Source organism: Rutidosis leptorrhynchoides, chromosome 3 (genome assembly GCF_046630445.1).
Source record: "Rutidosis leptorrhynchoides isolate AG116_Rl617_1_P2 chromosome 3, CSIRO_AGI_Rlap_v1, whole genome shotgun sequence".
Classification (NCBI taxonomy): domain Eukaryota; kingdom Viridiplantae; phylum Streptophyta; class Magnoliopsida; order Asterales; family Asteraceae; genus Rutidosis; species Rutidosis leptorrhynchoides.
The window spans coordinates 429,607,207-429,631,556 of record NC_092335.1 but is presented as its reverse complement, the minus strand read 5'-3'; the positions used below and the strand labels follow the sequence as shown (position 1 = coordinate 429,631,556).

At 36.0% G+C, this 24,350-nt stretch overlaps 1 protein-coding gene across 1 annotated transcript; it reads left to right on the top strand.

The window, feature by feature from the left end:
• The first annotated feature begins 7,852 nt into the window (after positions 1-7,852).
• Positions 7,853-10,308, top strand: LOC139897862 (malate dehydrogenase 1, mitochondrial-like). The gene is made up of 7 exons (XM_071880577.1): positions 7,853-8,116; positions 8,355-8,528; positions 8,624-8,792; positions 8,881-8,942; positions 9,023-9,147; positions 9,733-9,850; positions 10,099-10,308. Exons 1-7 carry the CDS (start codon positions 7,865-7,867, stop codon positions 10,237-10,239), a joined length of 1,041 nt encoding a protein of 346 aa, XP_071736678.1. The 5' UTR covers positions 7,853-7,864; the 3' UTR covers positions 10,240-10,308.
• Positions 10,309-24,350: the final 14,042 nt, after the last annotated feature.

The window sequence follows — 24,350 nt, the reverse complement described above, 5'->3', positions numbered from 1 at the left end:
CCAGAAACAAGTCACGCATTCTGGTTTTACTAGGACTACTTCCCATCCTTGGTCTTGTGGAACATAACCGTTATGGCCATTGATAAGACAGCGTGTTGTAACGTCGTCAAAGGGACGAGGGTTACGTAATGACCAACAGTCTCGTAATAACCTAAAAACCTCATTTCTTACCCCAATTACCGACTCCGTCACTTGTGGGAACGTTTTTTTTAATAGTTGTAGCCCGATGTTCTTGTTCTCACTTTGGTGAGAAGCGAACATTACTAACCCGTAAGCATAACATGCTTCTTTATGTTGCATGTTAGCCGCTTTTTCTAAATCACGAAGTCCTATATTCGGATATGCTGAGTCAAAATAATTTCTTAACCCGTTGCGTAAAATAGCATTTGGGTTCCCCGCAATATATGCGTCAAAGTAAACACATCGTAACTTATGGATTTCCCAATGTGATATCCCCCATCTTTCGAACGAAAGCCTTTTTTAAACCAAGGCATTCTTGGAACGTTCTTCGAATGTCTTACAAACTGATCTCGCCTTAAATAGTTGTGCCGAGGAATTCTGACCGACTCTAGACAAGATTTCATCAATCATGTCTCCGGGTAGGTCTCTTAAAATATTGGGTTGTCTATCCATTTTGTGTTTTTATACTGTAAAATAGACAAGAGTTAGATTCATAAAAAAAATACTTATTAATACAAGCAATTTTTACATATATCATAAAGCATAAGCACACTATATTACATATATTACACCACACGAATACAACTATCTTATTCCGACTCGCTCGTTTCTTCTTGTTCGGTTTTGGTTCGTTTTGCCAAGTTTCTAGGGATATATGATGTTCCCTTAATACGAGCCGTCGTTGTCCACATTGGTTTAGAAAAACCTGGTGGTTTAGAGGTTCCCGGGTCATTGTTACAACTTAAGGACTTCGGGGGTTGACGATACATATAAAGTTCATCGGGGTTGGAATTAGATTTCTCTATTTTTATGCCCTTTCCCTTATTATTTTCTTTTGCCTTTTTAAATTCAGTTGGGGTAATTTCTATAACATCATCGGAATTCTCGTCGGAATCCGATTCATCGGAGAATTGGTAATCCTCCCAATATTTTGCTTCCTTGGCGAAAACACCATTGACCATAATTAACCTTGGTCGGTTGGTTGAGGATTCTCTTTTACTTAACCGTTTTATTATTTCCCCCACCAGTTCTATTTCTTCTTCCGGTTCCGATTCTTCTTCCGGTTCCGATTCTTCTTCCGGTTCCGACTCTTCTTCCGGTTCCTCTTCGGGAACTTGTGAATCAGTCCACGAATCATTTCAATTTACATTTGACTCTTCATTATTATTAGGTGAGTCAATGGGACTTGTTCTAGAGGTAGACATCTATCACATAATATCAAACACGTTAAGAGATTAATATATCACATAATATTCATATGTTAAAAATATATAGTTTCCAACAAAAATGTTAAGCAATCATTTTTAAAGAAAACACGGTCGAAGTCCAGACTCACTAATGCATCCTAACAAACTCGATAAGACACACTAATGCAAATTTTCTGGTTCTCTAAGACTAACGCTCGGATACCAACTGAAATGTCCCGTTCTTATTGATTAAAAACGTTCCATATTAATTGATTTCGTTGCGAGGTTTTGACCTCTATATGAGACGTTTTTCAAAGACTGCATTCATTTTTAAAACAAACCATAACCTTTATTTCATAAATAAAGGTTTAAAAAGCTTTACGTAGATTATCAAATAATGATAATCTAAAATATCCTGTTTACACACGACCATTACATAATGGTTTACAATACAAATATGTTACATCGAAATCAGTTTCTTGAATGCAGTTTTTACACAATATCATACAAACATGGACTCCAAATCTTGTCCTTATTTTAGTATGCAACAGTGGAAGCTCTTAGTATTCACCTGAGAATAAACATGCTTTAAACGTCAACAAAAATGTTGGTGAGTTATAGGTTTAACCTATATATATCAAATCGTAACAATAGACCACAAGATTTCATATTTCAATACACATCCCATACATAGAGATAAAAATCATTCATATGGTGAACACCTGGTAACCGACATTAACAAGATGCATATATATAAGAATATCCCCATCATTCCAGGACACCCTTCGGATATGATATAAATTTCGAAGTACTAAAGCATCCGGTACTTTGGATGGGGCTTGTTGGGCCCGATAGATCTATCTTTAGAGTTCGCGTCAATTAGGGTGTCTGTTCCCTAATTCTTAGATTACCAGACTTAATAAAAATGAGCATATTCGATTTCGATCATTTAACCATATAATGTAGTTTCAATTACTTGTGTCTATTTCGTAAAACAGTTATAAAAACAGCGCATGTATTCTCAGTCCCAAAAATATATATTGTAAAAGTATTTAAAAAGGGATTAATGAAACTCACGCATATAAGTATTGTAAAACAGTTAATAAAGCATTTGCATGTATTCTCAACCCAAAAATGTAATGAGTAAAAAAAGGAGCAAATGAAACTCACGCATATAAATATTGTAAAACAGTTAATAAAGCATTTGCATGTATTCTCAGCCCAAAAATGTATATAAAAAGGGAATAATGAAACTCACTTTCACAGATTTTTACTTCGTCGGGAAGTAAGACTTGGCCACTGGTTGATTCACGAACCTATAACAATATATACATATATATCAAAGTATGTTCAAAATATATTTACAACACTTTTAATATATTTTGATGTTTTAAGTTTATTAAGTCAGCTGTCCTCGTTAGTAACCTACAACTAGTTATCCACAGTTAGATGTACAGAAATAAATCGATAAATATTATCTTGAATCAATCCACGACCCAGTGTATACGTATCTCAGTATTGATCACAACTCAAACTATATATATTTTGGAATCAACCTCAACCCTGTATAGCTAACTCCAACATTCACATATAGAGTGTCTATGGTTGTTCCGAAATATATATAGATGTGTTGACATGATAGGTCGAAACATTGTATACGTGTCTATGGTATCTCAAGATTACATAATATACAATACAAGTTGATTAAGTTATGGTTGGAATAGATTTGTTACCAATTTTCACGTAGCTAAAATGAGAAAAATTATCCAATCTTGTTTTACCCATAACTTCTTCATTTTAAATCCGTTTTGAGTTAATCAAATTGCTATGGTTTCATATTGAACTCTATTTTATGAATCTAAACATAAAAAGTATAGGTTTATAGTCGAAAAAATAAGTTACAAGTCATTTTTGTAAAGGTAGTCATTTCAGTCGAAAGAACGACGTCTAGATGACCATTTTAGAAAACATACTTCCACTTTGAGTTTAACCATAATTTTTGGATATAGTTTCATGTTCATAATAAAATTTTTTTTCTCAGAATAACAACTTTTAAATCAAAGTTTATCATAGTTTTTAATTACCTAACCCAAAACAGCCCGCGGTGTTACTACGACGGCGTAAATCCGGTTTTACGGTGTTTTTCGTGTTTCCAGGTTTTAAATCATTAAGTTAGCATATCATATAGATATAGAACATGTGTGTAGTTAATTTTAAAAGTCAAGTTAGAAGGATTAACGTTTGTTTGCGAACAAGTTTAGAATTAACTAAACTATGTTCTAGTGATTACGAGTTTAAACCTTCGAATAAGATAGTTTTATATATATGAATCGAATGATGTTATGAACATCATTACTACCTCAAGTTTAGTAGGTAAACCTACTGGAAGTGACAAGAAATGATCTAGCTTCAATGGATCTTGGATGGCTTGAAAGTTCTTGAAGTAGGATCATGACACAAAAACAAGTTCAAGTAAGATTTTTACTCGAATTAAGATAGTTTATAGTTATAGAAATCGAATCAAAGTTTGAATATGAATATTAACTTGAATAAAAAAGATAACCTACTGTAAATAACAAAGGTTTCTTGATCTTAGATGATTACTTGGAATGGATTAGAAAGCTTGGAAGTAAACTAGTAAACTTGAAAGGATTTTTGAAGTGTTCTTGAAGTGTTCTTCCTATGATGATTATAGCTTGATTCTTGAAGTAATTTTTGATGAAGATGATGATTAACTACTGGAAAAATTCGTTCATAAGTGTGTGTAGGTGTTGAGAGAGAGTTAGAAAGAGAATTGGAAGTGAAATGGATTGATTGGTGAGTGGTGAATGATGAGTGGTGAGTGGGGTTAAAAGGAGTTCTAGTTAGTTGACTAGCTCATGGTAGAAGTTAAAATTGATTAGTCATACATGACATAATCAAGAGTGAGATCTCATGCTAGTTCCTATTGGTATATACTCATAGTAAGTACATTTTGAAGCTGTGTATAATACGGGTAAGAATACGACTAGAATTCTTGATGAAAGAAAAGAATGGAAAAGTAACTGTAACCATTTTCGTTAAGTATGAGTGTTTTGATATATGTCTTGAAGTCTTTCAAAAGTATTTTAATACATCTAAATACACTACATGTATATACATTTTAACTGAGTCGTTAAGTCATCGTTAGTCGTTACATGTAAGTGTTGTTTTGAAACCTTTAAGTTAACGATCTCAATTAATGTTGTTAACCCATTGTTTATTATATCTAATGAGATGTTAAATTATTATATTATCATGATATTATGATATATTAATATATCTTAATATGATATATATACATTTAAATGTCGTTACAACGATAATCGTTACATATATGTCTCGTTTCGAAATCCTTAAGTTAGTAGTCTTGTTTATATGTATATAACTCATTGTTAATATACTTATGGAGATACTTACTTATCATAATCTCATGTTAACCATATGTATATCCATATATATATCGTCATGTCGTTTTTACAAGTTTTAACGTTCGTGAATCGCCGGTCAACTTGGGTGGTCAATTGTCTATATGAAACATATTTCAATTAATCAAGTCTTAACAAGTTTGATTGCTTAACATGTTGGAAACATTTAATCATGTAAATATCAATCTCAATTAATATATATAAACATGGAAAAGTTCGGGTCACTACACGGATCACCACACCGCCATTAGACCAACGAACTACCACCGGACCACCGAACTACCACTGAAGGAACGAACCGCCATTAGACCACCAACAGACCAACGAGCCACCACTGAAACACCACCGAACCACCACTGGACCACCACTGGACCACCACTGAACCACCACCGAACCACCAGGCCACTACTAGACCATTATCTAACTACATGACCACCACCAGACCAAACCACCGAACCACTACCTGAGCACATGACCACCACTGGACCACTACCGAACCACATGACCACTACTGGACCAACGAACCACCACCAGGCCACCGGACCACCACCGAACCAACGAACCACTAGCGAACGACAGGATGCACCACCAGACCACCTTCACATTAAACGTAAAATGTAAAACGTAAACGTAACACAAAATGTAAAGCAAAAATGTAAAACAAAAACGCAAGATCGCACCTCGTTTGTTTCTTCTTTTTATAATACGAAGGAACAATGAGTTTTAAATAAACCCAATGGAACCATTATTAACAATTTCCATCTCTATGGACACATATAATTATATAGTAGTCCCTTCTACTTAAAACATATAAATATGGTGACCCTTTTTCAATTGTTAGTTATGATTTAAAGGCAAGAACATGAATTTGAAAACTGAAATGCAAATCGAAAACTTGAAAATTAAATTTGTAAAGTTAAATATGAATATGAAAACTTGAAACGCGAAGCTGGAAATTAAATCGCGAAAAAGTCGAAACATCAAACTTAAATGTGAAATTGAAACTAGAAAATAAAACTGTAACGTGAAATTGCATTGCGAAACACAAAATTGAAAACTGAAAGTGGATCTCGACCCAACCCGACCTAAAAATTTTAAGATGAAAAATGAATCTCGAACCAACCCGTTTAACATTTTTTTAAGACAAGACTTTAAAATGTAGTGCATGAAGGCTGAATTTGAGTATTTTATAAAAAATTCTCAAATTCTCACCGCTATCCCAACCTTTTTAAGTTCACCCATTCAACATATAAAAAGATGACCTGTTTTGACCCATTTAATTCATGCCTACTCATTTGTCATGTATATACATACTTTTTTTTTTTTGTCTAAATATAATAGTCTAATTTTGACTTTTTAAGTTTGCCTTTGTCAACTTTGAGTTATAATATTTTTGTTGATGTTATATATTATTTATCAGTTATTAACTAGTTTTCAAACCCTCGCTTCGCGCCGGGGGTTCGGTTTTCAATGTATTTTATTGCGTTGAGTTTGTAAAATTATTTCGTGGCTAACGATGATGTCGTTGAAGCCCAACTCGAGTCGAACTAAAAGGTATAACCCGTGAAAAATTTAGATGTTATTTTAAATTAACAATATATGTGCAACTTCGCATTTCGCTATCGAATTGTCGACTTTTAAAATTTTAACGCAAAATCAACGTGTATAAAAAGTACCCCAAATATTTAGCGTTTTTAAAAAGAATCTGTTTTGCGTATAGTTAGTAACGTTGTATTCTTAAAATTATTTCGAGTTTAACGATGATGCCGAAAAAATTTAACTCGTTGCGAGTGAGAGGATATAACCTGTTGAATATTTTGGTGGAGTATATATTTAAGATTTTTTATGAAAATGTTGATTTGACACTTTACGCCTCTGTTTGGGGGCCGGTTTTAATGTATGAACAAAATGTGGGGTTATTTGACAAAGTGGAAGTTAAAATAAAAAGGTGAAATGACAAAAATACCCCTGGTACTAATGATGATCTAGATAGTACGTGTAATTTTGTCAATCAAGAATCACTACCAAAATTAAAACCACACTCATAAATCATAGATCCATATCCAAGCGCTGTTTTCCAACTCATAGATCCATATTTCGATTTAAATCCCGAAAGAGCTAGAGCTGTTCTGAATCTGTTGATACCTCATCCCCAATTTAAGATCCGTTCTGATTTTGATGGTGTCTACTCAGGAGAATATGAAAGTTCATTCACAACCACTGGGACCATCGCCGCTGGCACAACTATCTGACCACCGTTGCTGCCACGTTGACCACAACCGCTGCTACAACCACCGACCACTGCTGCTTTCTTCTTCCTTTTTGTCTATTTGACTTTTCGCTTTTTTTTTGTTCAGACCTGGAAGGGTACAAACAAAGGTTTTTTCGAATTTTCTATTTACTTTATGTGGTAGTAGATTTTTTTTTTTTAGAAATTTGTATTTACTGTAAATGATATGAGGATAAAGATAAATGATGGAGATAAAAAAATTATAAGGTATATAAACCTCGATAAAGGAAAATGGGTTTTAATAAATTGTAGTATCATGATTTTGTTATGGTTTTTTGTTATTATTTTTTGATTTCCTTTTAAATTTATTATTAGCCTTATATGATTCGAACTTAAGATTAAAGGTTTGCACATTTGATTTTTTTGGGTTATGTATTGATAAAGAATATGAATTGAGAAATGGGGTGGCTATGCTACTGAGTTATGAAAAATGGCGAAGGAGGAGGATATGGGTATAGATGGGTGAAAGAAACTTGGGTGTTAAAAAAAAAAAAAGTGAAATGACCAAAATACCTTTGACACTATTGATGAATAGTGCTACCGTTTTTTGTCTATTAGTTATATTGATAAATGATAAATTGCATTTACATAAATAAAAACATGTTTAAACCACAATATATTCGTATAAATAAATTTCATCAAATAATAAAATATTAAACAAAAATAAAAAATTGGTAAATAACTAAATATGCAACATATACCTTGATTATTGACACGTTCTCTTCCACTCTAGAAACTTTGATCTCCAAGAGCTGACAACGATGAAGTCTTCTGCATTGTTGCGATCCGTCCTTAAGAATTCATCATCCTTTTCCTCATTACTCCACCGGAGTTACTCATCGGAATCTGCTCCGGCGCGTAAGGTCGTCGTATTAGGAGCCGCCGGTGGTATTGGACAACCGCTTTCACTCCTCATGAAGTTAAACCCTCTCGTATCATCACTATCACTCTACGATATCGCCGGTACTCCCGGTGTTGCAGCTGACGTCAGCCACGTTAACACCAGATCCGAGGTCCTTTATCAATAAACCCTTCCAATTATGCCTTTATAATTATCATTTTGTATAATTGTATTCATTTCCTTTGAAGCTCAATTCTAGGGTTCCGAATTGATTTAGTGTATAATTCGTTTATGTTTTACTGTAAATGTTTGATAAATTGGATATTATGTGAGAATTAAATTTATAAGTCTGCATGATTTATTGGTGTAAATAATATATATATATGTATATGTATTTGTTATATGTATAGGTGGTTGGTTATATGGGTGAGGAGAATTTGGGGAAGGCATTAGAAGGAGCTGATCTTGTTATTATCCCAGCTGGTGTGCCACGTAAGCCAGGAATGACTCGTGATGATCTTTTTAACGTCAATGCTGGTATCGTGAAGGGTCTTTGCAACGCGATCTCGAAATACTGTCCTCATGTGAGTGCAGCCCTAAATTTATAAACATGTAGTAAACTGAAACATTTGATGGTTATTTGGTTAGCTTATTTGTGCTCGCATTTGTGACGGGGCAGGCACTTGTAAATATGATCAGTAACCCTGTGAACTCCACTGTGCCCATTGCTTCTGAGGTGTTTAAGAAGGCGGGGACGTATGATGAAAGGAGGTTGTTTGGTGTGACGACACTTGACGTTGTTAGGGCAAAGACATTTTATGCTGCCAAAGCTAAGGTTCCGGTTGCTGGTATGGTTTTTCAGTTTTTGAATGTTTTTTGAGTTAAAGTTATGTAGGGTTTCGTTCTTGTAATCTGAATTGTATTTATATGTAATAGATGTAAATGTACCCGTTGTTGGTGGTCATGCTGGTATTACCATTCTGCCATTGTTTTCTCAGGTATGATTCGCTTTCTTTTTACTGTTAGTTGTTTAATTACAGTAGTAGTTTATGCTACTGATAGATGCTTTTGAATGAAGGCCACACCAAAAGCAAATAATTTATCAGATGAAGATATAATTGCTCTCACGAAACGAACACAAGATGGTGGTACAGAGGTTGTGGAGGCAAAGGCTGGAAAGGGTTCTGCTACACTCTCTATGGCGTAAGTTTGAACTTATATTATTTTGTACTACATATTCAATCTGGTTTTTTATTTTATTTTTATTTTATTTTATTTATTATTATTATTTTTTATTTTATTTTTTTATTTTTAATTTTTTTTAGAAAAGCATCTGGTTATTTTAGTTAATTTACTTGCTAGGTAAGCTTGAACTGATATATATGATTTTTTTTTTAAGTTTTGCATTCGCTAGAACATTCAGTTTGATTGTACTTATCCTACTCGCTCTTCATCTTTATTACTGTTATATTCTTGGAAACAGTGGCGGAAATACATGGAACCACGAGTGCATTTGAAATTTTTAGGCCTTAAATTTTGGATTTTCGTATTTTGCCCCAAAAACCTCCATATTTGCCCAAAAGCCTCTATATTTGACCCAAAAGCCTCCATATTTTGCCCAAAAAAAAATTGCAGTGAATGTGAACGCTTTTAAAAAAATTCGCCTCCGGTGGAAAAAATTCCTGCCGCTCCTTGGAAGTATCTACCTTTCTATATAATACTAAACCTTTCACATTGGCGAAATTTACTTGTAGTAAATATGTTATGTGACATGTGCCTTAAATGCAGTTATGCTGGGGCCATATTTGCTGACGCTTGCTTGAAAGGACTTAACGGGGTCCCTGGTGTTGTCGAATGTTCATATGTGCAATCAAATGTTACTGAAGTGCCATTCTTTGCCTCAAAGGTACTGTAGTTTTTCTTATTTCACTTGTGCAATAGTGTTCTAATCATAATTAACACATTATCAAGTTATAAAATGGTGTTAGTATGGAACAAAAGAGTGTTTGTGGGTCTACCATATGTGAACTGCATTTAAAATGGTCCCCTTACTCGAGCCGTCCAGTCCATGCATCTTGCGATCTCTACTTGCTAGCTTTTTTCCTATGCAATATTTAGTTGGAATCACAAGTAACTAGTGACGTTTTTGTGCAGGTGCGACTTGGGAAAAACGGTGTGGAGGAAGTGCTTGGTCTCGGCTCACTTTCAGACTATGAGAAACAAGGTTTGGAAGCTCTTTTGCCAGAACTAAAGTCATCTATTGAGAAGGGAATCAAGTTTGCCAACCAAAGCTAAATGTTTTAGGGTCACTAGGTAGCGAATAACACATCACAGTTTTGCATCTTTTGAAGTTGGTTTTACGTTGTTTTTAGTCGTTTTTTAGTGACGCGATAGTCTTATTAGTTATACCTGTCCAATAAATAGAAGAGGAGCAAATTTGCTAATGAAATAACCTTTTCTTTTGTACCTTGCTTTGTTTTCATCAACTTAGCACGTTCAAATTAAGGTATGTATTTTGCGTATGGTTGAATATAACCCATCGACTATATAATGATAAAAATATGTAACAATCAATAGGTATTTATTGAGATTTTGTGGAAATAGATGCAAGTAGAAAGCTTAAAATTCTTTAAATGTGTCAAATTTAAAGACATAAGATCATCAACTATTTGGATGCTTCGCAGTTAGGCGAAACATTGATAACATCAACGATTTCTTAAGTTCTTGTTACCTGCTTCATCATGAAACCTTGACGGTTAATCAGAGTTAAATGAGTAAGAATCAACCTGAAAAGCTGGAGCTCAAGAACAACAATGGAGTCTAATTCTTATTACACGTCGTAAATATTAGGGTTACAATTGAGAGAAAGAAAGTACAATTACAATTCGATAACTAGCTCCAACAGTTGCTAACAACCTATTTAAGCTAACAGAATAAAATAGAACACTCAATTAAGTTGTAACATACCATTTGCAGCTCAATGAAGACGATGCACGTGCTTCGCACATGGTGTTCAATTTATTCTGTTCTTACCAGCCTCACGTGCTATGCACGTAGATTCTAATTCTTCTGGTCACGTGCCCTGCATGCTGACATTTAACAGATGCTAACGACTATTAACGGCTACTAACGGAATCCCTAACATTCCCCCTTCTTGAAACAATTCGTGACCCCAAGAATTAGGGTTCCACAATTTGAAATTGGGGAAATCGACAAGCAATATCTCCTGCGAATTCCCATGTACCATCTGACCAGTGAATTAACAGATATATAACAACATTGCCCCTTTTAGAAATATTTCGATCCAAAACACTAATTGGTTCAGGTGCAATGGTTGATGTATGATTCATATCAAGCATTGTACATGCAACCTCCCCATTCACCCCCTTATGTAGTTCTAATTGCGAAATGTGAAACACTGGATGAACACGAGATGAGCTCGGTAATTGGAGCTTGCACGCAAGTGCTCCAATTCTCTATGTGATAACAAATGGACCATAAAATTTGGGTGATAATTTGTGAAATGTGTTTTGTCTTAGTGTCATTTGGCGATAAGGTTGTAACTTGACATAAACCCATTTTCTAACTACATATTCCCTATTTGTTCTACCTTTATCATCATAATACTCCATCCTGGTTTGTGTTATGCTCAAATGATACTTCAACATTGCATTGGCTTCCATTCTAGCTGACAATGAACTATTGATTGCATCAACTATACTGTCTCCCGTGTGATGTGAGGTATGAATTTTTAACCCCTTAAGTGTATCTAGCTGCTTCTACCTTCATTTCTTTTCTAGAATTTTCTCACATCTACTCGCTCACTGAACCGTACCTAACCCTTGAAACCCTAATCTTCAAATCTCGTTCTGATTTTGTTTGTGTTGGAAATCAGTGTCTAGTGATTTAAGAGTTCAAACAAGGTAAGATTTGTGTCAATTCGTGCTTAAATCTGTTATTAAATAGGGTTTTAAGTTAGGTATTGCAAGAGTGTGTTCTAGTGTCAAATTTGATGTTGTTTGATTGTAAATTTGCTGGTTTAAGTCCCATAACGTTTTCTAAACAAGATGTGGTCAATTTTGAGATAAAAAAAAAATGTCCTAGAACGAGATTTGGTGATTTTGGCTCGAAACCCGTCATGAAACTGCTGCTGTTGCAGATGAACTGCATACGTACAGATGCAGCTTACATCCGCATGGATTGGAATATGATCTGTACAGATGAAATGTAACCGTACAGATGTACACCCAGTGGATCCATACGGATGAGATCCAGATCCGTACGGATGGGCAGTGGATCTGTACGGACAGGCCTGTATCTGTACGGGTGTGTATCAGAAGTGTGTGTTTGAGTTTGTTGTTCTTTAAGTGCTGTTTTTCAGCTGATGCTGCCCAGGTGTCTAATTTTGATTAGAACATTGTACTAACTTGGTTTATATTATTCTCAGGAGATAAGAACAAGGAAGAAGCTCAGAAGTTAGATAACTGAACTGTTGCTGGTAATCGGTGAGTGGGTCTATCTCCGGATAAAGTTTAACTAGCATGTCATGCTACTGTGTTTACTGTAGTACCATGTTTTAGTGTAATATTATTGTAATGTTTAGATAATGGTTGCCATGCTAGTTAGATACTGCATGCTTATTGTTGTTGTGTAATCTTATGTGCGCACTGTGTTTGACACCAGCCGGGCCAGAGGAAGCTGACGACTCTCGACCCGGCATGTGGAGGTTGAAATTCGTATGAGGTCAACTGAGCCTGAGTAGGTTGGTCCGAGTCCTACAGTCTGTACGGTATAACATTGAAGAACGCAAGGGTTTTTTTGGGAGGGTTATGCAGTACACTCGGTAGGAGGGACTATCGCTAGACTCTATCCCGATCAACTAGGAGTCGTATGCTCGTACAAGCCGCCGATCCTCGTATTGTCTTTACTTGTATGCTAGCTGGTTTTTAGCATGATTGTGACACTAATTGCATGTTTGGTGCTTAAGCTTAGTCTGTTAGATAGATTTCATTCACTTAGCCGAGTGCTAATCCCCTATGTTTCACCTTGCAGGTTTATTGAAACACCGGTCATTTTGTTTATTATAACACAGCGGAAGTCTTCTTAGTGAAATCACAACCTTATTTACATTAGTACAAAACCACTTAATTAAGTTTACTTTAACAAACGGTGTTACGTTATTAAAAACACGGTTACAAATGTCCACAGCAGAGTTGCAAGTAAAACATGTCTTCTACAACATGATCTGATCCCCTCATCATTAGCTAAACCTGTAGGGGAAGGAATGTGGGGGATTAGCGCACCACTAAGTGAATGGAATCTATCTACAGATTAAGCTTAAGCAATCCATCATACAATAGTCAACTAACATGCTTACAACCAACAAGCATACAATCAAAGACAATATGAGGATCGGCGGCTTGTACGGGCACACGACCTAGCTGATCAAGCATCTACCGATAGTCCTTTCCCGTCTAGTCTCTACAAACAGACTGCAGGGTATGAACTCAACCTCCCTTGGAACGGTTGACTCCATACGGACTGCAACCTCCCTGGGAACAGTTGCGAATCCCCAACCTCCCTAGGAACGGCTGGTGTCCAACACAATGCACATATACAACATATTAATCACATATCATGCAACTATCCAACTAGCATGGCAATCACTACACTACACAGGTTAATCAGAGTAATCCACAGTAGCATGATTTGCTACTTAAACTCTATCTGAAGATAGACCCACTCACCAATTACCAACAACGGCTCAAATTCTGTGTAACATCCTCAATCGGGCCTAGCTGTAAGATTACTATATTGCCCTTAGTTAGTATTGTGTTACTATATGTGATGTGTGAAATCGTGTATATAATTTATCTCTGGAAAATGCCGGTTTTAAAGATTACTTCACAATAACGGACAGTGTACCCGATCGTGCAATAATATAAAGTTGGTAATTCCGAAATCGTTCCAAGGACAGTTTAACGTGAGAACTAAGATTGCAACTAATAAAAATAAACTAAGTTAATCTATGAAAATTGAAAGTACGAGATAATTTGTTTTGTGGCTATTTAATGATTAGCCAAATCAAGGATAGATTAAAAGTAAAAGACAATATTTTTGTGTTTTTAAGTTTATAGAAAATAAATGCAGACTCAACGAAAAGTAAAGATATTTGAATTCAATAGATAAAAGAATGTTCGCCTAGATATCCTATTCGCAGTGTCAGATGATTTGTTATTAAGCACTAGTTCAATTTATCAATACATTTAACTACAGAGTCGGTTTACCCAGAGTTCTCTTTTAGCAAACACGTCAAACTAGGATTTATTGGCTTAGGGTTCCCTTTCACCAAAGACCTCTTTCGTTTGTGACTTAGTAATTAAGTAATAATAAGATTAAGATTCAATTGGTTACCCGTTCGCTCCACACAATTCACCCCTATTTTGTTTAATCTATGTTACCCAGTTTACCCCCTTGGCCCAGTAAGCACCCAATTGGTTAAGACAAAGCAATTGGAAACTAATGCACTAAATTGAAACAGGGTTCCCTTTGTTCAAACAAGTACACTAATCAACCTAGTAACAATAATCAACACCCACAAGAATGGTTCTTAATCAAAACTCATAATTATCATGCATTAATCAAATTAAACATTAAAGTATCATCCAAACACATACGAATATTCAATCTAGACAAATATTAAAGTGCTTAGCCAACAATCATAGCTAAAGCCAAAATCACAAATAAACAATTAAGAGTATTCATTATGATGATAAGAATTAAACCTAATGAAAATTGTGTTCTTGAATGATGAACGGATCGAGACGCATTTCCGGAATGATTGATGTGTTAGAATGATCTTGGGATCCCCCAAAAATCACCCTTTTTCGTCAAAAAGCTGCTGGAATTCGTCTGGATGCAAGAATGATTAATTAGGGTAAAAATTCGAGCCTTAAATAGTAAAATTCTAAAACCGACAGGAAGTGGAGCGGCGCTCCATATAACTAAAAATTGATGTCTGGTCTTCTAAAACCCCTCGAACTGTATTTCCTGCCTACTGGAGCGGCGCTCCACATATCTGAGCGGTGCTCCAGGCCCTTTTTGCTGATTTCGGAGCTGAAAACTCATTAAATTCATCCAAACTCGAATCGAACCAATCTCTTTCACTCGTTTCCAATGAAAATCACTAAAACCATTAAATAACTTCAAATTTCATCTCCTTGGTCTTAGAACTCGAACTTTCACAACACTTATTGAAATAACACCAAATCGTATCCAAAAGGACCAAAATATGCCCGATCGCTAAGGAAAACGCGTGTTAAATATGCGATATCAAACAACCCCACACTAGAGTTTTGCTTGTCCTCAAACAATTAAACTCGATAATAATCTTCTACCATAAAGTAACATCTTCAAAAGTATATGTAGAACCAAACGAACCATCATCTATCATGGGCACGATTTAGAGTAATTACCAACCATACCTCCCACTTGCATTCCCCCGAAATCAACTTTCCAATCCTCAAACAATATGAACAAAATAGCTAAATAAAGTCTTGAATAGCGTACCAAATAAAATGAGGCAAAGAATCTCGAACCATAATGTAAGTCTTCAAAGGAACCGGGAATCAAGTGGGAGTCAAACACCAAAGATATGACAATCGAACGCATGTGTCAAAAAGAACGCACGGGCTACCCCACAATTGGTCAAGCCAATGCCTTCCACAGTATCTAACATCGTGAGATGTCGGTAAGAAAATAATGTGCTTAGGAGGATACACATTACATCCAGATATCATCGATAATCATGAGGTAATTATCTAATCCGTTAAGTCAACCATAGAGATTGAAGTTTATCAGGCTTAAAAGCTGATATCTTACCTTTCCGGAGGTTATCCACCGGGAATCTGATCAATCACTGACATTTTGTGTATCATGGTGCGCTTCCCATTTGGCTAGCAAATCTCCCTCATTGAGATAAGCTTTGACTACCAGTTTCCCTGTTTGATGTTGAGGCCTGGTAGATTTCCAGTCGATGTTATCAATGACTTTTCAAGATTTTTCGTCACCCTACAACTGGTCTGGACTACAACTTCTGAAACAAATCAGCAAGTGTGTCGTTCGGGAGACTTGACTCCCTTTAGGATGGAATGGATACATCCTGTGTGGTTAAATAAAGTGGTCGGGTGCAACATTGTCCTTGTTAGGAGAAACAATGAGGATCGCCATGGCCCGGTTATGACCACACGATACAATCACCGTTCATACGGTTGACACCCGCCTTGGTGCAAGTGACCTACGTATGAATTTTAATGTTCATGTAGGATTTCACATTTAAAATAATGAACATGTTTTGAAAGTTCAAGACTTTCACCTCTAACAGTACCTCATCGTGATATGATGGGTAATGAAATGGTACAGCTTAAGAGGTATACTTACCAAGTAAAACGGTCGAAAGACTTTACTTCCTTAATGAGTGGATCTGACTCACTCGGGAATGCCAATCTATTTCAATTGACACTCGGTTTGAAATATCTTTTGGAAGACTTTACTCCCGATAAATCCCAAAAACCTTTGGGTGCCATAGCTTTTGGCTATGGGTTGTGTTGTCTAAGCAAACACAAGCACGTAGCTATTGTTCCTAAAAAGGACAACACTGGTGAAGCTCAAGGCTCCTCTTCCCACAGTATCACACCATTAGATGATGTAATAATAAAATGGTATAGTTTCGGAAGTCTGCTATACCAAGTAACCAAAAGTTTTTGATCTGGCACGTCATTCGATCACAATCACGCTATGCAATCACCACTCTCTCACGGTTTACACCCGTTTTGGTACAGGTGACCTACTATTGAGTTTTTCGAACTCGTAGGATTTCATGTCCAAGAAAATGAACATGTGGAATAAAGGTTTTGACTTCTTTGAAATCACGAAATATGACATAAAATACCAAGCCATATCAAAACCAATTTTCATAACAAAGATTTTGGCCGAATTTTCAATTGTTTTTCTACTTTTTTTTATTTTTTTAAACTAACTTTTCTATTTTTTTTATTTTTCCCCTAATTTTTCAATTTTTTTTACGACCAAAACCCGTGAAACGCAAGTCTTTTTATATCAAAACTAATATGATGATGATTCCATTAACAACCAACCTGAGAGATTTTACATCCCTCACCCCACACTTGAGATCAAGTAATGTTCCCATCACTTGAGATCAAAAATAGATTAAAATCGAAAGGGTTATGTGAGAAAGAAAATATAAAAACTTATCGAGCTTAACCACTGATCGCGGAATGCCAGTGACAGATGGCGCTGAACTGACTGCCAGCATAAGAACATCGTCCCTTCCCGATCATCACACCAATATCAACAATCATGCAGTTTTGCTGAACTTAATGCCAGACTTGAAAAATCGTTTCACCAACAAACCTAAGAAAAGAAAAACAAACGAACTACATAAACAGGACAAGGTGGCACCACCCTATGCCGAAACGCCTTGCCCCCAAATTATGTTTGTAAAGTACATAAGCAGAATACATAATTATCCAAATACAGACCAACGAAAAGGAAATAGTTTTAAACAAATTACAACAAAAACATGCACAACAAATCATTCTCACGGCCATAAATCTCTGGAAGGGTCCCAATCCACACCATAGGTGTCCTGGCAAGCCTGGTACGGGTCATATGATGGATCCGGCCTCGGGGGAGTAACGGATGTATAATCAGGGATGGTAGTCCGCGTCGGAATGTAAGCTTCCTGATTCTGACGCATTTGTCTCTGAATTTGCCTCTGATGCATCTCCCACTGATTGTGAGGCCGAATACCCCGCACATCATACTCGACCCTATTAACAATCTCACCCAAGTTACCAACCTCTGTTCCAAACCACCCAAGCGCTGTGTTAATCGATGCATAACTGTTCTCATGTCAAACCCTCATATCATCATTATGCCTGCGTTGCTCTTCCAACATCCTCTGGTTATGCTCAACCTGAGCATTATACGCTGACCGACTATCCCGATACTCTATATGCATACCATCAACGCTGTTAACCAGAGAATCCCAACTTTCTTCATTGAGGGACCACGTACCCTGTACGTTTGCACTCGAACTGCCTGCTTCATAAGTGGATCGACTAGCTCCACGTCCGCGTCCACGTCCAGCACCGTCACCTGGTTGTTGTTGCTCATCCTCCCATAAAACCCAACCTGCTATCCCTCTTCGGATAAACTCAGCTTTTAAGAAAAATAGAATATTAGTGGGCATCGCCTCAACCCCCAACATATCACACCTACTAGTCGGGACTGAAAATGACCGAGCAAACCTAGTGACCAAATGCCCACCTAACAACGGGCGTTCAATACGTTTATCCGTGCCAATCTCTTAAAACCACACTCCTAACATACAAGGGACATCAATTCGCTCTCTCGATTTAATCTGCTGTAGAATCCAAAGGTCCTGTTGCTGAATCTTATTCGCATTTCCTCTAGCCATGAACATATGAGCAATCATCTTGAAAATAATTCTATCCTCCGGAAGTCGAAGCATTGGCTGAACGCTTCTACTTGAACTAAACGGACCCGCGGTTTCCTTCGCCACTGTTGGCCAATAATCACTCTCACTAAAAGCCTCCTGCCCAAACACTTTGCATTGAATCAAAAACCACTTTAAATCATTATCATTCAACTCGGGATACAAATATAACGCCCGAGCTACCCCAATCTTACTCATGCTATGCTCTAACCCGCCTAACCTGAATGTCAAGAAATCTGCCTCGGCCGGAGAGGCTCACGGTCGACAACTCACCGTTGAAAAGAACCCGATAGTCAACTGTTCAAAGATATCTTCACGAATTTCAAATAACCTTTCGTATGGCCTCAACTCTTGACCCGCATATGTTACCCACAAATACTGACGCAACCTTCTAATAATATTATTACTCAATGCTGTAAGTTGCGTCCAATCCAAATAATAAGTTCGTTCGATTGGACGGGCGCTAACTAATGTAAAACGTTCCTCTAGTTCCTCATCATTAGCGATTTGGGACAACCAAAGTTCCGGGTTATTTGGTGGTTGTTGTGGTTGTTCTGTGTTTCCTCTCGATCTCTGCACACATGAAATAAATAAAGAAAACAAAACACCAAACTCAAAAGTTAGTGTTAGTTAAAATAATAAACACCAAATTCCCATCACAACCAAAACATGTTGCATTTTAATCCACCTTAAAGACAATCACCAAGTTAACCAAGTAACACATTGTAAACATGCCAAGAGCTCAAATCTACGCATATCGCATTATCTCTTAAAACATAGCACATAACAACCATACTCTCATAACAACACAACCAAAACATGACAAACATGATTACATATAACTCTTTTAACTTCCACCAATCTAATAAAGTACATCATGTTTGCTAACTTTCACCAATTCAAATTACCACTAACACAATACTCATCACATCACAAAACACATGTTATGTTCCCTCTAGCATGGCATCATAAATAAATAAATAAAATATAGCACAAGTCATTCAAACCAACATGACCCGCCCATATGAACACAACTCCACACTAGCTCAAAAGCATATCAACAACTCAAGAACAAGAACAATTTCAAGCAAATACTCTTCTATCACTTTCAAATTCGGATTCTCAAACACACAAACCCTAGGTTCAAGTATAACTTCTAAAAACACAAAATTAATCATGAGATCAAAGCATACAAGCATAATCTAACAAAACCCATCACTAATTAGAACACAAAACCCCAATTAAACAAACCCCACATTAATTCATCATGTAAATCAAATATTAAGCAAGTAACTACACCTAATTTGATGAAATAAGCAAGATAGAAAACAAATTCGGACCTTAGTGGGAGCCATTCTTGCAAGATGTGGAAATAATTAGACAAGAAATTGAAGTTTAGGAAATTAGGGTTTTTAGATCTAAGGATTTGTAGGTGTAAGAAAATTGGATGGAATGAAAAGAATGAGAGGTTTGGGTGTAAAATACAGCTAATTCCTGTCACCTATTTGTGTGGTTGTAAAACTTGGTTTTTTTTTTATATTAAAAAGCAAAACAAGCCGCCAGACTGTCAAATGGAGCGGCGCTCCAGGCATGGCGCGGCGCTCAAGAAGCTCGCGCGGCGCTCCATTAGACATAAAAAGCATGTCGAGGAGTTTCAAAAATCTGGCACATCAGGTACGTACAATCTGAGCGGCGCTCAAAGCTTTGGAGCGGCCCTCCAAGTGCTGATAACCTAGTATTTCGCAATTTTAAGCCATTTTAACCCAATTTCTCAACCTATGAACCAACAAACACCCCAAACAAAAAGCCGAGCACGATCACATTGCACATATTATCAAACAAGCACAAAAACATAAAAACTCTACAACAATGTGAAGTTTATTACCGAGTCATTCACAAGACTCGTTACCAACTTCAAGTGACGTTAGGATCGGGTTCAACGTGAACCCCGTCATCAATCTCCAACGGACCATCAAAATATTTCTTTACTCGATGTCCGTTAACCTTAAAGGTAGTACCACTCGCATTTTTCAACTCAATCGCACCGTATGGGTACACCTTAACAACCTCAAATGGTCCCGTCCACCGGGACTTAAGTTTTCCTGGTAAAAGCTTCAATCTAGAGTTAAATAAAAGCACTCGATCGCCCTCATTAAACTCTTTCAGACCCTTTAACCTTCTATCATGCCATTGCTTAGTTTTCTCCTTATAAATCAACGACATCAAGGCGTAATTCACCAAGCTCATTCAATTGCCCCGCCCTTAGGCGTCCGGCTTCCTTCAAATCCAAATTGCACTTTTTAAGTGCCCACATCGCCTTATGCTCAATCTCCAATGGGAGATGGCATGCTTTTCTATAAACCAACCGATAAGGAGTGGTACCAATTGGTGTTTTGTAGGCGATTCTAAACGCCCACAAAGCTTCATCGAGCTTATTCGCCCACTTCTTCGGATTCGACCCCACAGTTTTCTCAAGAATTTCTTTAAGAGCTCGATTGGTATTCTCAACTTGTCTGCTCGTTTGGGGATGGTATGAAGTAGAAACTTTATGGAGAACTTCATATCGCTTTAATACCTTCTCCATTTGAGCGTTATAAAAATGAGTACCCCTATCGCTAATTAAAGCTTTAGGAGTTCCAAATCGAGAGAATAAACGTTGAAGGAAGGAAATTACAACTCGTGCATCGTTTGTGGCTAAAGCTTGCGCTTCGGCCCACTTAGACACGTAGTCAATGGCAACGAGTATGTAACTATAATTATGAGATTTCGGAAATGGCCCCATAAAGTCAATTTCCCAAATGTCAAATACCTCGCAGACTTGGATGCTTTGGTGAGGCATCTCATCCCGTTTGGTGACTTTACCGGCTCTTTGACAAGAATCTCACGATTTACAAATCAGGTGGGCATCCTTGAAGATTGTCGGCCAAAAGAAGCCGGCATCATAGACCTTACGCCCCGTGATTTGGGGTCCAAAATGCCCACCGGTAGGCCCACTATGGCACTCGGTTAAAATTCGCATACACTCCTCACCGGAAACACACCGGCGGATAACCCCATCGGGACAACAACGAAAAAGATAGGGATCCTCCTAGAAATAGTACTTAAGGTCACTGAAGAATTTCTTCCTCTTTTGATGTGACTACCCTTTCTCCAAGAATTTCCCCACGAGATAATTAACAATGTCCACATACCATGGCTTGTCCACCTTGTCCATCTTCATGAGATATTCATCGGGAAAATTATCATGGATGCTCGACTCATGAAGGACTTCGAGATTTGGGTTCTCAAGTCTAGACAAGTGGTCGACTGCGAGATTCTTGGCACCTGATAATGCCAAAAATGAACACATATTTTATAGCATTATTCCCCAAGAAAGACAAGATTTTAGTTGGTATTGTTCGATTTACAAGCAATATTCGTTTAAATATTAAAAAGTGAAGACAAAAGGCAGATTCGACAAATTGAAGACAAAAAGGTCCAAAGAGCTTAAAAGTACAAGATACAACTAAAAAGGTTCAAAATATTGATGAGGAACGTCTCAAAATGACAAGAGTACAAGTTACAAGACGCAAAGTACGCGATTTAAAATAATACGCGAAGACGTCCGAAAATCCGGAACCGGGACCTGAGCCTAGAAGAAACGCCCGACGTAACGGACCAAAAATATCTACTCAACTATGCATATAAATATAATATAATATATAAATAATTATTAAAATTATTTATATATTTATATTATTTATTTATTATGTCGGCAAGCTAGAAAACAAATGATCCTGAGCTGGAAATCACGGCCATGCGAGTCGCATGGCCTAATGCCCAAACTCATGCGACTCGCATGAGTACCTTTTCCAGGCCACCTTCTATTTAAAGCGACTTCGTGATCCGTTTTTAAAACACAGAAAATATATCTCTCTCTCTCATATATACGATATATATATATATAATTTATATTTTAATTTTAATTTTAATTTTAATTCTAATAATAAGGGTATGTTAGCAAATGTTGTAAGGGTATAAGTCGAAATTCTGTCCGTGTAACGCTACGCTATTTTTAATCATTGTAAGTTATGTTCAACCTTTTTATATTAATGTCTCGTAGCTAAGTTATTATTATGCTTATTTAAAACAAAGTAATCATGATGTTGGGCTAATTACTAAAATTGGGTAATTGGGCTTTGTACCATAATTGGGGTTTGGACAAAAGAACGACACTTGTGGAAATTAGACTATGGGCTATTAATGGGCTTTATATTTGTTTAACTAAATGAAAGTTTGTTAATGTTAATATAAAGATTTACAATTGGGCGTCCCTATAAATTACCATATACACTCTATCGGACACGATGGGCGGGGTATTTATATGTACGAATAATCGTTCATTTAACCGGACACGGAAATGGATTAATAGCCACTAGAATAATTAAAACAGGGGTGAAATTACATTCAAGGGTAATTGGTGTAATTGTTAACAAAGTAGTAAAACCTTGGTTTACACGCAGTCGATAACCTGGTGTATTCATTAAACAAAGTATTAAAACCTTGTTACAATTCGAATCCCCAATTAGTTGGAATATTTAACTTCGGGTATAAGAATAATTTGATGAGGACACTCGCACTTTATATTTATGACTGATGGACTGTTATGGACAAAAACCAGACGGACATATTAAATAATCCAGGACAAAGGACAATTAACCCATGGGCATAAAACTAAAATCAACACGTCAAACATCATGATTACGGAAGTTTAAATAAGCATAATTCTTTTATTTCATATTTAATTTCCTTTATTTTATATTTAATTGCACTTCTAATTATCGCACTTTTATTTATTGTTATTTAATCGCACTTTTAATTATCGTACTTTTTAATTATCGCAATTTTATTTTATCGCACTTTTATTATTCGCAATTTCATTATCGTTATTTACTTTAAATTTTAATTTAAGTCTTTTATTTATTTAATATTTTACATTAGGTTTTAACTGCGACTAAAGTTTTAAAATCGACAAACCGGTCATTAAACGGTAAAAACCCCCCTTTATAATAATAATATTACTTATATATATATATTTGTATTTTTATAAAAGTAAACTAATATAGCGTTGAGCTTTGTTTAAAGATTTCCCTGTGGAACGAACCGGACTTACTAAAAACTACACTACTGTACGATTAGGTACACTGCCTATAAGTGTTGTAGCAAGGTTTAAGTATATCCATTCTATAAATAAATAAATATCTTGTGTAAAATTGTATCGTATTTAATAGTTTTTCCTAGTAAAATATAAACTATTTTATATACACCTCGCATGACATCAAGTATTTTTGGCGCAGCTGCCGGGGAACGCCGAAGCGAAACGTCAAAATATTTATAAAATTTTTTTAAGTTTTAATTAGTTTTTTAATAAATATATATTTTTGTTTAAATTTTGAAAAATATAAAAAAATTAAAAATTTTATAAAACCGAAAAAAAAAAATATTTTAAAATCTATTTTTAAGTTTTTCTTTTATATTTATAAAATTATAAGTATTTTTATATTTTTTTTTTAGTTTTAAAATTAAGTTTTTATTTAAATTGTATATTTATTTTATTTTAAAACAGAAAAGAAAAATAAATATTAAAAAAAAAATTACGTGACCTGTCATAATTGACCTGTCAACTGAACCAGTCCAGCAAGGCCATGCGTCTCGCATGACCTGCTGCCTTGTCCCATGCGACTCGCATGGTAAGCCCAGACAGGCCACAAACTTACCCTAATTCCGCATTTATTACGGGTATTATTTAATTAATATTATCTAAACCCTAGTTTTTATTAATTATTATATTTAAGTTTTAGTTTAATTAATTTTTATTACTTATAAT